At 33.2% G+C, this 14,464-nt stretch overlaps 2 protein-coding genes across 2 annotated transcripts in view; both read right to left on the reverse strand.

Annotated features, from left to right (window-relative positions):
- LOC126970235 (hypoxia-inducible factor 1-alpha-like) overlaps positions 1 to 3,272 on the reverse strand; it is a 135,890-nt gene extending 132,618 nt beyond the window's left edge. The window contains exon 1 of the mRNA XM_050816036.1: positions 3,006 to 3,272. Coding sequence (XP_050671993.1) covers positions 3,006 to 3,037 — 32 coding nt within the window. The 5' untranslated portion in view covers positions 3,038 to 3,272. The remainder of the gene's footprint in view (positions 1 to 3,005) is intronic.
- An 8,079-nt stretch (positions 3,273 to 11,351) lies between these two features.
- LOC126970262 (uncharacterized) lies at positions 11,352 to 14,057 on the reverse strand. Its single transcript, XM_050816091.1, has 3 exons — positions 14,039 to 14,057; positions 13,698 to 13,814; positions 11,352 to 12,562 (listed from the first exon to the last, which is right to left on the reverse strand). Exons 2-3 carry the CDS (start codon positions 13,811 to 13,813, stop codon positions 11,683 to 11,685), a joined length of 996 nt encoding a protein of 331 aa, XP_050672048.1. The 5' UTR covers position 13,814; positions 14,039 to 14,057; the 3' UTR covers positions 11,352 to 11,682.
- Between the last annotated feature and the right edge of the window lie 407 nt (positions 14,058 to 14,464).

The following is a 14,464-nucleotide window of genomic DNA, read 5'->3' on the forward strand; positions in this document are numbered from 1 at the left end:
TTCAAACCTTAGAATAATTTATACGTCTAGATAGAGTCTCTTGCTGTAAGACAACCGATAAAAACAGGCAGGAATATTAATTTAGTGAGCGTAACAAACTACGTCTTACACTCGCGATTTCTATGACTTTGTGTTAGTGTGCGTGAATAGTGGTTAGTTCTAAAGTCTATTTTTTTCGACGTTTTCACAGCTGTCATGGTCTATCTAGACGTATAAATGATCTAAACTATGTCAGCAAAATGTGTAGAAAATAGCTGCAGACCTTGTACAAGTATGAACTACAATATTTTGATTATGTGGTGATGTAGTCCAGTTGTGGCCCTATTTTAATTTCGCAAGTCACTCTCGTGAAATAGAGATTGAAAAAACAGCAGCTCATAGAGATCTACAATACCATGCATGAAGGTCCCAAGATGGTTCGGGAATACCCTAAACTCGCAGTTGAATGATATATAAGGCATTTAGTGGTTTCATTTTTCTGTATGACAGAAACGCTTCTATCTGTGCTGTCTTTTTTCACTAGAAATTTTGCAAATAATGATCTCAGAATCGAGTTTTTTGTCTATGGTTCTTGCTCTAACTTAAAACACACAAAATATTGAGTTCCGTGAGGTAGTGTCATTTGTTATCGCGCTTTTAGAGGCCTAATTGGCTTCTTAGAACTAGATGTGTTCAACAAGGCTAGCAGGTAGCAATTTTGCCCCCTCTTATATAAAAAGGAGTCTCAATAATTCATTATTTTTTATTTATGCTTCTATACCTATAATAGAAAAACATGAGGGACCTACCCTACTTGAGTGGGGCTATTGCTTGCACAATAGTACTGAGGCTAGAAATCTTATTGCATAATAAAAATGACAATCAGGAATCTCCACAGGATCTTGTGTCTTCCGCAGTAGACAAGTCTCAAAAATGTGGTTTAGTTACACACAAACCTTCACTGTCTTATTAAGAAACATGATGTAAAGTAATTCCAAGTTTATAATTACTTCTCCCTGTCATATAATTATGTAGTGACAGTGGTAAGATACAGACAAAATTATTAACTTTACTTCGCTTTTATTACTAATACTTTGAATCTCTAGTAGTGAATGATTTCTGCTCCACCTAAAGGGGATAAAGATAGAGAAGATTAACTTAAAGCATCTTAAACTTGAGAGGGGCACTATAGATGTAAAGATTTAAGTGCAACAACCTTAAACAATGACAAAAGTCACATGGTTAGGTTTCAGACACTGAACTTAAGGCAAATAAGGCAAGAGTGACCAATTATTTCTTGCCCCACAAAATTAACTTTTATACCTCAAAATATACCCAAATAATTTGTCATTACTTAGTGCCATCAAAGCTGGTGAGTCCACTTAAATAAATCAATTTAAACCACAAGAAATACCTTACATATTGAATAATTCATTTGATACAAATAACATTACTTAACACTGTATATTATGGCATTTACCAAATTACCTGTTATATATATGAGGATAATACTCTCCACATAATTTACCATTGTTTATAAACTCATATGCATGGTAGCATAAGCATGCGTGGTAACATAGCTAGCTAGTCTTTTAAACTTCGGAAATCGACAAATGCTCCAGGGCATTAGATTTTTCAGATACACCAAAACTGAAAGTGCCATAGGGCCCCAGTCTCCCTCACCAAGTTCTGACCCTTATTTTGTTTATAAGATGGTCTTATAGCTTCTATCAATAGCATTCAAATACATTCATTCATATCATCCTAATTGTAAGCAATCTATTAATACACAGAAAATAATACTCATTGACAGAACTCTGCACATGCACCGATCTGAGTCAAACCACAGGATCAGTTTCCCCGAACGGAAAGGTTAATTACCTCTCTAACTAAAAATTAGGTGCGTCACAACATCTGCATGTCAAATATTTACTTCAAAATCTGGCTAACTGTATGTATGGTGTAGTGCTGTCTCACTGGAACCAATATATCATGATGGCCACTCTAAACAAATTTGTTCCTTTCATAACCAAAAAAATGCTACCTTTACACATCAATGGATCATATTTAGATAGTTCACGAGTCCATAGTCATTCAATTGTATTTAGATCATGTGGTTTCTCTATAGGAGTAGAGTCCAAGTGTACTCTGACAGTAATAACATTGCTTACTGATGCATAATGAGACAGATAATTAAATTGGTAATAATAATCTTATCATAAACACATTTCTTAATATACAACGAGACAGTATTATTTAGTTAATGCAAGTTTAAAACAAATTCACATACACTGATAAAGTAACATTATATAACAGCATATATGAAAATTTCTGAAGATTTGAGTTTATGGAAGTTTTAGGTATTTACTTTAACTTATTCATGTACCTTAATATTTATCACATAAGCATTTAAATATACATTAACTATAATAATTAAAAATGAAGAATTAAAAATGTTATATTACCAGTTAAAAGATATAAGAGGATAAAGACTTCATATAGGAGATAGGATGTACTGTGGTAGAAAGATCACTACTACATATAACTAACTATAGGAGCCTAACCCGAGTGATAAAAATAGAATCATGAAAACCTTCAAAGCAGGATATAAAATTACTGGCAAAGGGTTATTTAGATTAATTCATGACATAAAAGTTAGCAAAGGGTTATTTAGATATATTCATAACATCAATATAATGTTTATCACACCAGGAAGCTGAGGACTTGTATAAGTTTATTCCCCGTGATAAAGAATGTTTTGCTTCGTGTTATCTGGTGTTTTGCGCGAGACCTACTATACACCATAAATTTAAATATTGAAAGCATTATGAAATTATATGATTTAATTTCATGTATTAAAACTGATTAACACTTATTTAAAACAATATCAGTGTGATACATAATCATGTATACAATTGTAAAGAGAAAGTTAGCACTTGGTTTTCCGTCATACAAAAATCTAAGGTTATACACACAACAATTTAGGACAAATTAGACTGATTATATTGCTGGTAATTTTCACTCACCTTCTTTTTTGATTCACTGATTTTGTAGACATTTCGGACTATATTATCACCAAATTGACACTAAAAAACTTGGACGATATGAACACAATCTTAGAACACTGCCAAGGAAAGTATCACATCGCTTTTCACGATTTTTTCGTTACGGTCCACTTTATACACATTAAGTCTCAAAAACCACTATTTTGGTCATTTTATTATGCACTACACAAACAATAATTTACACTTTGTTCAATGTTGTCGTGAACTTGCTCAGTAGGATAGGTAGATATTGTGATTCTGATGTATTTTGTAATGGTAGGAAATAGTAATTTAATGTAATTTACACTAGCGCAGCAACTAGCAACACTTGCGCTTTATTTGATGATGAAGGCCTATAGACTTGCATCCCTATCAAAAAAAAAAAAGAGATAATGTTTTACAATCAAATAAAAAAAATCGATACCTTAGATATTATACCTACTTAAACATAAAATTAGCAATAAATTATTTAAATTCTTCAATATATATTTTTCACTAATTTTGACAAAATACAGTTTTTGATTGGCAGGGCAAGTATGCAATGACTCCGATAGATCCTAGATGGCGTTTAAATCTGAATGTTTTTTTGTTAACAAGCGCTTCTCCGCAAGATGGCAGGATTGTGTATTCATTTATTTATATATGTACTAGCTGACCCAGCAAAATTTGTAGTTTGTATTGTCATACAAATGGTATGTAGCTAAAATTAAGTTTGTTTTTTACCTCCTGAGAAAGTAAGAAAGATATAAAGATTCTAATTAGTTATTTATTTTAAGCTATTCTTTCAATTTGATTTTTGAATGACGGGGGACACATCAAAGGAAAATCAAAATTATTGTATTTATTTCAATCTATTTTCATATTTATTCACCTTTTAAACGTTCCCTGGACTTGTTTCTATGACAAATGGTACTGGATAAATAACAAGTACCTGGACAAATAATATATAGGGCTCGAGTTTTAGCGAGACCTATATATTATTATACTCTTTGAACGAGACTAACGAACAGCAATTCATTTTTATATATATAGATTAAGGCTTACTAACTAGATGCATAACTTAACATGTACGAATAAGATAAACATTAATTATTAGTGTGTCTGTTTACATATTTAAATTAAAGGTATGCACAACGTTACTAACCTAAAAAAACTAATGACTTAACTACTTATTACTTAAGTACTTACTAATCTACAATATTAAAGCTTTTTAATGATAAGAACAGGACACTTGTTATTTATAAAAGTTAAAATTTTAAAAGACATCAATATTATGATCTTATTACTTATATATTTTAGTATGGCTTATACGTATGAGTTGAATAGTAGAGTTTAAGCCGCAGTTATTTCTATAAAATTTAATAAATATTGGTATACAAATGCCAATATTTTGAAGAACATCTGGACAGTCTGTAATGTTGTTTGTTAGTTTGTAAAGAAAAATCAAGTGCTGCCTTTCTATTTTCTACGAATTTCAAGGGATTCAATTTCAAGTTTATTTAGCCTTTTATGGTAATTATGAATATTATGATGAGTTTTATCGATATAACTAAGTCTAGACATGATTTTTTTCTGCACTGATTCTATTCGAGTTTTTTTTTTATGTTAATAATAATAATAATTAGCCATTTATTCCATAACCCATAATATACAAACAAATGTTAGTGATTTAAAGTTCTTAAAATCTAGTGTTAATTTTATTTAGAGTGACCAGTTTAATTATTTATTCTATATAACTTTGGTTATGGACCCCATTTTGGGTATAGGCCTCCCCCAACTTTTTCCATTTTTCGCTATCCTTGGCCTGATCCAGTTTCTCCCCACCGACTGCACGATGTCATCTGCCCATCTCTGCTTTGGTCTACCAGTGCAACTTTTACCTGGTGGTCCTTTCCATTTGGTGGTCTCTATTGTCCACCTTCTATCTGTGAAGCGTGCAATGTGGCCAGCTCATTGCCATTCCAATGTTAGCGCGTGTCTTAGTGCATCGGTAAGCTTGGTTTTCTTTCTAATGTCCTCACTACGTACTTTTTGTAGTTTTCTGATCCGCAATATGCTTCTCTCCATTGCTTTTTGTGTCTTTTCTATTTTTTGTTCTATTTCTTTTGTTGAATGCCCAGGTTTTTTTTTATGTTATGGACACCAAATTACAGAATAATACTCAAGGATAGGTCCCACTAAAAAAATTAAACAGTTGTTTTAGCGACTCATTGGATTTTAAGTCTCGAGTATATCGAAAAATAAAACCAAGCATTTATGAATTTTTTGTGCAATATTATCGACGTGGCTTGGACTAAAACAAACTTAAACTTTATATGTTTTCTGGATATTCTTAAATTGCATTTATTTTTGTTAAGCTGCATAAGGTTTGTCGCGCACCAAAGTGACAATCCATTGATATCATTTCGTAGCTTAGTTTAATCAAGAGTGCAATTCACTCTTCGATAATTTTTTAAATCATCAGCATATAATTCATAACTAGATTCAATAATATTCTTGGAGATATCGTTAGTGAAAATTGTGAATAGTAACGGGCCTTTAGGCACATTTATGTGAGCCTCGGGAGACGCCAGAAAGTTGCTAAAATTCATTGGAAGGATATCCACTGAGTTTGACAACCAGTATTGAATGTGCTAAGTAAGATTTTAACCACGCTAAAGTTTGTTTCGGAATGGTGTATATATTTTTAGGCTTTTTTAGTAATATGCTGTGATCAACTTTCTCAAATGCCTTACTAAAATCAATATAAATTACGTCAACCTCATTGCCATTGCTTATTTTATCCATAATTATTGATCCAGTAAAATTTAACAAATTTGTAAGAGTGCATCGATTTTTTTACGAAACCATATCGTTATTCCGTAACTAGATTTTAGTTTGCCACGAAATGTGTGGATAAATAATAATTCAAATATTTTGGCAGGAGTAGACAAGACAGTGATAGGCCTACAATTATTAATATGACATTAATTGTTACCCTGTAAATTATGTCTATGTATATATCCAAATGTCAAAAATGTAGATGCGAATATTTTATTAATTGGAGAGGTGGTAAAACCAGTGGAATCTGCTATATTTCTTGGCATTACTCTTGATTCCAAATTGCAGTGGGGCCCCCATATTGAAGGATTGGCGAATAGGCTTAGTTCTGCAGCATATGCGGTTAAGAAAATCAGACGGTTAACTGACATAGATACGGCGAGATTAGTATACTTTAGTTATTTTCATAGTATTATGTCCTATGGTATATTGTTATGGGGCACTGTGGCCGATATTAATACTATCTTTGTGCTGCAGAAGAGGGCTATTCGCGCGATTTATAACCTAGGTCCTAAAGAATCATTAAGAGAAAAATTTAAAATAAACATTTTGACTGTTGCTTCTCAATACATTTTTGATAATGTTTTGTATGTTCATAAGCACATTGAGGAATTTTCTAGAAACTGTGACATTCATAATGTTTACACGAGGAACAAACATAAACTTGTTATGCCTACTACTCGGTTGGGTCGAGCTAGTAAGTCTTTTGCTGGGCGATGTATATGCTTCTACAATATGATCCTAGAAAATGTACAAAACAAATGTGTTACGAAATTTAAAAGAATTGTACAAAAACGTTTATGTGGAAAAGGTTATTATAGCATAAACGATTTTCTTAATGACACCACGGACTGGGATTAAAGCGAACACCTTCAGGCTCTTTAATTATAAATGTTTATTGTACGATATTACATTGTAATCCATATTTTATATAAAAAAAAAAGCCCGCTGAGTTTCTTGCGCCCATTCTTCTCAGGTCTGAGGCAGTCTCTTTTGAATGGGTGGTAGATTTTGACGTTCAATAAGTGATTATAAATCCTATTTTGAATAACAATATTTGAATTTGAATTTGATTTAAAAAGTGGTACTTCTAGTCCTCGCTTCCACTCCTTCGGAAATAATGAATTGTCGATTAAATATGAACTATAAATGAGCATTAAGAAAAAAATATTTTTATTCTTCATAATATCACTGGTTTTCATAGAATTGCAAATACATTTTTCTTATCGTTTACATCATCGGGATCATACACGATAAGTACAGCGTTCAGGAATTTGAAGTACTCCGTCCAGGTTGAAAGCCGAGATCATAATAATTACAAGAAGTCGAGTCCAAGTCCGTGCTGGGGTCCATCCAAGATCCATATTCAGACCGTTGCCTTTGGAAAATCGTATGTGTCCTTTATAAAAGCTACGGCGTCGGTAAAATAGTAATAACATCAAAAAACTGATTGAAAACGCACACGCAAATACAAACGGAAGTTGATTTGTATGTTGACATTTTACAATGATATTGTCAAATAATATCTAAAGAAATCGAATAAATAAGTACCTAATTTCAATTTTAATTGATCTATTTCATTACTTTTTTTAAACTGTTATAATTAACACTGTATGTATCGTGTTTCTCTATACCTATTATGAAATGAAAATACTAAATTACATAATTAAATTAAACTAAATTTAATAATTAAAAAAACTTATAATTATTGTTAGTAAACTTAACTTAACCCTAATATTATAAGAATTAAAAAAGAGAAAAAGTTTTATGTTAGTAAGTTTTTATCTATTTCTTAATAATTAATGTTATAATTAGTAGATGGGCCCCTCTTTGAATGAAGGCCTTCTCCATTTTCTTCCACACTATACGGTCCTTGCCCAATATTGGCCAGTTATTTCCAGTGTATTAAATCACATCATCAGCCTACCTCTTACACGGTCTTCCAACTTCTCTAATGCCCACCAGCCCTTTCCATTTCGTTGTCTGTATCGTCTATCTCTTGTCTGTGAGTAGTGATATATGACCGGCCCATTGCCATTTTAGTTTCAATGCGTGGGTCAGTGCATCTTTTTTTTTTCTTTGTATGATGGTCCATGCTTCATGCTCGTGAACGGGCGCTACTTGCGATGGCAGGATGATCCTGTAGCCAGGAACTCTGCTTCATGGTTTTTAATTAAAAATTATTTTTCTTATAATTGCTAATAAAATGCTCGCTAAGTACCTTTATTTATTTACGGTGTGTGTGGATTGAAGCATCTACTGTACCATGGCCTACTATTATTGTTGATACAGTAGTAGTCGGCCATGACTGTACTCAATAACTCTTGTTTTTACGTATTAATTTACTTTTCTTTTTTTTTAGTATTTGTAGTTTGAGTATTATTGCTGCGTCACTTTACATATATTGTAACTGAAATGATTTGTGAATGAGTGATTGTCACAATGAGTTTATGCAACTTCTTCTTATTAAAGCTCAACCCTCGAAGGCGGTAGGAATATAAAAGGAAAAGTCATTTCCTTGACCTGCATGAATAAGGTGATTTTGATTTGATTACCCTTAAGGATTGAGCTTTTGATTACTGTAAGTAAAAATATAGTATTAATTTATAATATTTATTACAAGTTTAAGCAGACTTGTCAAATTGTAAGTAGAGGTATTTGGTGAGTTTTGCATGATATGTAAATATGCATTATTTTATTGTTGTTTGCTTGAGATCTCATAACAAGTTTCGTCATGCTCGCTTAAATGTCACTGCTTGTGGCGGCGACATAGAACGGGTCGTCCCCTTCCCTAAAATATGGTTGAGGCCATGGCTGGCTCATGCGTCATGCTCGTGAACGGTCGCTGCCTGTGGTGGCAGGATGATCCTGTTACCGGAGACTCGGTTTAAGATTCTTAAAAGTTATTATATATATATATATATATATATATATATCTTATATCTTTAAACGAGCAATTCTTGTATATATATATATATATATAATCTGAATCTCGGAAACGGCTCCAACGATTTTCATAAAATTAAGTATGTAGGGGATTTCGGGGGTGATAAATCGATCTAGTTAGGTTTCAATTTAAAAAAAATGGTTTTATCCATGTTTGAATGAGAAACAGCTACAATAACATTAGAATACAAAGGTTAATTTCGCTACTATATACAAGACTATTATAGCTCAGATGGGACATTGGGTGATCCGGAAAGCAGAAGACCCCGGTTCGAATCCAGAAGTCCTATTAGTTTTTTTTTGTTCAAGTTTTGTACATTCTTAAAAATCCGAGCAAGGCTCGGTCGTCCGGATATTATATATATATATATATATTATTTATAATCGCTCATAAAAAGCTCACCTTTATTTATTTAAGGTGTGTGTGGATGATGCAGCTTCTGTACTCAATAACTTTTGTATTAATTTACATTTACTTTTTTGACTTACTCGTGTAAGGCATTTACTATTTGACGTTTGAGTATGTTTGTTGCATCATTTTACATATTATATTGTAATTGAAATTATTCGTAAATCGATGAAATGTCAATCTTGATATAAAAGAGTGTCAATGAGTTTCTTGCTACTTCTTCTCATTAGCTCAACCCTTTACGAAGTAGCGGTAGATTCAGTAAGAAAAATATTTTTTTTGACATTCATAAGAGTCATTTCCATGACCTACATGAATAAAGTGATTTTGAATTTATTTGAGAACATTTCTTATCTTTTGAATTGTTCATATTTTTCATATGCTCCTTTCTACTGCTTTCTCTCTCGTTCTAATATTTTGTTTTATTCTATTCGTTAAAGTCCATGTTTGACATCAATATAGAAGAGAAGGTAATAAGCATCTGTTAATTACAGTTTTGTTCAGCTTCAAATTGAAATCTCCCTTAAGAATTTCTTTTAAAGACCAAAATTTTTTCTTCTTCTTTGTTGGATTTTTTTTAAATGATGTTTGTTTGCTCATATAACGTATTTAATTTCATTGTCGCTAATAGTAATGGGTATTTAAAACAGTTTTTAAATACCCATTACCATTTTTGGTCATTACTTTGTGTGTTTTTTGTTTGGTTTTATTTGAATTCATTTTTAATCCAATTTAAAAATTTTCTTTATCTAGTTATTGATCATACTTTCTAGGTCTTATGGAGTTCCTGCTAGTACTACGAAGTCATGCGAATGCATGTCATCAGCGAACCTAAGATGACTTAAGAAAGAGCCAAGAAACTAATACCTTTGTTTAATCAATCAATTTGTCGAAATACATAATCCACTACCAAAGTAAAGCCTACCTATTATTTATATCTAACAATACTTGCACTGTGCAACAATATAATATATTATTTTATTTGCTACTAAATCCAATGAATAGGTATATTATGTCTGTATAAAAACACGCCCAATCATTATAAAACAAAAATCTTACCCTGTTATTTAAAACCTGTGTGAGAACAATAATACCATCATATAGTAACAAATACTTAGACAGATTATTATTAACATCGTACATTATTAACATTATCAAGTAAATCGCTTCGAGTAGTTTGAAATTGGCAGAACTGATAACATTCAAATATTATATAGTCATATTGTTCTTTGTAAAATATCGTTGCGATAGGTACTTACCTATTTAATTTTGAAGCAGTTTGATAACTGGCCTCAACGTTTAAAGGGCTGTATTGCAGCCAATGGAGACCACTTCGAATAAGCTTTTTATATTTTAAATTGTTTTATATTTATGTAATAAACAAACACTGTAAAAGTTTTTTTTGTATCAGTATTTATTTCAAGACTAGGTATACTACAAGAAGCTTGGAAAAACAATTGTGTCGCAAATTTGAATCGCGCGGGCAGGCAGAGAGGGAAGCAGGCATGGTGAATATAACTTGAAAACGCAGATGTAATAATAATGACAATGTTTTATTGGTCACTTTAAACAAAATCGGTGTTAGTTTGTTGAAATGAAATGTTGACGGCTTATAAAACAGTGCAATTGAGTGAGCAATCATTGATTAAGGCCACGGAGCTTGTCTAGTCGTACACATAGAAGTCTTTGAATAATACAGCCAGATCTGCGCTTTACTTACGTGACCACTGAGAGCCAGTCCACACGGCGCGTTGCGTCAGCGTTGCGTCGACGCAGCGCTACCACTGCGTTGTTTTACATACAAATAACCAAGGTGTTCACACGGCGCGCTGCGTCGTCGCAACGCACACATGACGGACAGCAGCCCCCGAGACGAAGCGGGAGGGGGTGTACTCGTGCGACGTCGGAGCGTCAGCGCTCAGTTGCTTGTGCGTTGACAGAGAGGATACACGGAAGCTCATTTCGTTTTACGTTTACGTTTTTGTATTTAGTTTTATTTGCAGGGTAATTAGTTTTATTTGCAGGGTAAAATGAATACCATTGAAGAAATTGACATAGATTACTTGATTACATTGATACAGGAAAGGGAAATTATATGGGACAAGTCAAACGTAGATTTTAAAAATAAAAATTTAAAAACAAAAGCCTGGGAAGACATATCAAAAGTTTTATTTCCTGATTACGAGAATTTCACAGCTGAACGAAAAAATAAAGTTGGTGAGTTCACAGTACAGATATTTATTTTTTTTTTTATTTAAGAGGGCTTTCAAGATTTTCTTGCACCGCCAATTCCGCGATCAGTACAAAATTAATATCTCGACACTCTAAAATTTTAAAACTTAGGGAATTTAGATTAGCGTGAGTACTATTTTATTACTTAGCTCAAAACTAACCTAGACTACGCTGAGTAGGTATAAAATATTATTTTTTTACTGATCGCGGAATTGGCGGTGCAAGAAAATCTTGAAAACCCTCATAATACAATTATACCTTATTTAGCTGCCAAGGCAGAGTTCCTCTAGTCATAAAATAGGTCGCATATTGCTGTCTTATGACATTCGGTGCTGTCTGTTCTTCATGTACGGGTTGTATTGGGAGAAATTCATCAACACTTATAGCAAATTTATCTCTTTGTCTAAAACCATCTCGATCAGCGACAAAATTGTGTAATACACAACATGCTTTTATAATGTCAGTAGCGAAGTCATAGGACACGTCTATCGGTCTGTGAAAAATGCGCCATTTGTTAGCCATAATCCCAAAAGCGCATTCGACATATCTTCTGGCTCTGCTTAGACGGTAATTGAAAACCTTTTGTTGTAAGTCGAGATTTTGACCGCCATATGGACGCATAATATGTTTGCTCAGTCCAAAAGCTTCGTCACCCACAAATACATACGGGGTTGGTATATTGCTACCAGAGAGTGGCTGGGGTTGAGGTAGTGGTAAGTTGTTGTTAATCATTAGCTCGTACAGTTTAGAATTTTGTAATATGGTTGAATCGCATTCTTTTCCGTATGCACCGATGTCGACAAATACGAATTTGTAATTTGAATCCACAATAGCTAGCAACACAATCGAAAAAAAGGCTTTATAATTAAAAAAAAGTGAGCCACTATTTGCAGGATTACACACGCGGATATGTTTGCCGTCGATGGCACCAACACATTGAGGAAAATTTGCCTTTACATCAAAACCCCTCGCTATTGTTTGGAAACTTTCAGTTGTCAGTTCAGGGATGTTGTCTCGAAGAAGATTGGTCCATATAGCACGACAAACTCTTTGTATTATATATGCAATAGTAGATTTTCCCCGTTTGAATTTGAAATGTAAATCAGTTATTGAATTTCCACTTCCTAGGTATCTGAAAAGAAAATAATTATTATAATATGCATTTATGAGATAGATAGATACCCGAAAAAAAATACTGACATATTCAGACATCGATAGCAAATAACTTTCTCTATGTAACCAATTAATTCTAGAATCGCGAAAAAAATAGCAGCTGTTGCATACATTTTGATTCAGTAGGTATTGCTTTTTGTATGTAACAGCTGTTATATTTTCACGATTCCAGAGTCGGTCACATAGTGTTTGTTAACGATATCTGAATATGTCATTAAATTTTATCGAGAAATTCACTATGTATAAATTATTAAATCATGTTTACTATTGGTTTTGCAGGTAATGATTTAATAAAAAAATGGAGAAGTGTAAAAGATAATTACTTCAGATATTCAAAAAAAATTAAAAGAAGCATCAAAATCGGGCTCGGGCGCTACGAAACTGAAGAAGTATCATTTATACAATCAACTCCTTTTTTTGAGAAAAGTGGAACAAAATGCCACCGAATCTAGCTTAGACTCGCCTAGAGAAATCAACAATGAATCTACGTCTACAAATGATGACATTACCACAGACAACACTCCGCGCTATGTTCCAGTCGCGCGCAAAAGGGCAATGCAAATGGATGAGTTTGAAAGAGAAGGACTAAAACTTCTCAAGGAGCCGGAAAATCGCCATATGTCCTTTTTCAGAGCTATATTGCCATCTATTCAAGAATTTTCCGACCGAGAAACTCTCCGTTTCCAAAGTAAAGTTATACAAATTATAGATGAAATGCGGTATGGACAAACATCATCATATGTGAGTGGCCCATCAACGTCTCACCAACCACCATATGGGTATCAAACAGCAAATTTTCAAAGTACATACATTTCTGATTTTAATAATTCAATTACATCTCCAGAAACATCTCAAGCAAGTGAAGAAACTGAATACGATTTTTCTAATTTGTAATTACTGGATGATATCTCTCTTAAATAATGTCTAAATTTAAAATTATGACAATTGCTGATTATTTGTGAGTTGATTACTCTCTTAAATAATGTCTAAATTTAAAATTATGACAATTGCTGATTATTTGTGAGTTGATTACTAATTAAACAAACCAAAAAAACTGTTATATTTTTATTACTTAAATATATTTATATAGTTACCTTAAAGTGATTCCCAGCATTTCTACTGGTTCCACTGGATTCCTCATATTAGTATAGTTTTTTCGTATGTGTGGTTCTAAGGACTTCAATAAACATTCGAAGCTGGATACACTCATTCTAAAAAAATTATAAAACTTCTTTTCGTCTAATAGCAACTCCCGATATTCTAAAAAAAAAACTGTCCATCACGATTTCTTAATGAAATGAAAGGACTGATCCAGTACCGTCTTGTGATCTTGCGTCGATTTCGGCGGTGACGTAGTAATAGGAGCAATGCTAGACGTCTTTTCCGATCCATGATTTGCTATAGACTGACTGCGAATTTTTTTCAAAATACTTGCCGCAACTGTGCGTCGCCGCTGCGCCGACGGAACGTTGACTGCGTCATAGTAACGCTGCAGCGCCCGTGTGGCCGGCTATGCGTCAAAATATTTGCGTTGCGACGACGCAACGCAACGCAACGCGCCGTGTGGACACGCTCTGACCTGTATAAATACCACTGGACAGGCTGCTCCATATGTCTGCCTGCCAGTTTTGTGCCTTTTTGACGTATAATCCAAATGGCGGTGAGAGAAGCGTACTTAGTATAATTGCATTTTGAATTAATTTCGGTCGTTTTCCGTTGCTTCAGGAATCAACAAAATAAAGGACACATTTTTTTTGCAAATAGTTTTCTTATTGATGTTTGTTTAGTTCCGCAGACTCTCCCTACATGGCCAACAGCGCCAAAATGGCGAATAGCAAACAGGCACAAAAAAGCACTTTGA

The sequence above is a fragment of the Leptidea sinapis genome, chromosome 20, assembly GCF_905404315.1.
Source record: "Leptidea sinapis chromosome 20, ilLepSina1.1, whole genome shotgun sequence".
Taxonomy (NCBI): Eukaryota; Metazoa; Arthropoda; class Insecta; order Lepidoptera; family Pieridae; genus Leptidea; species Leptidea sinapis.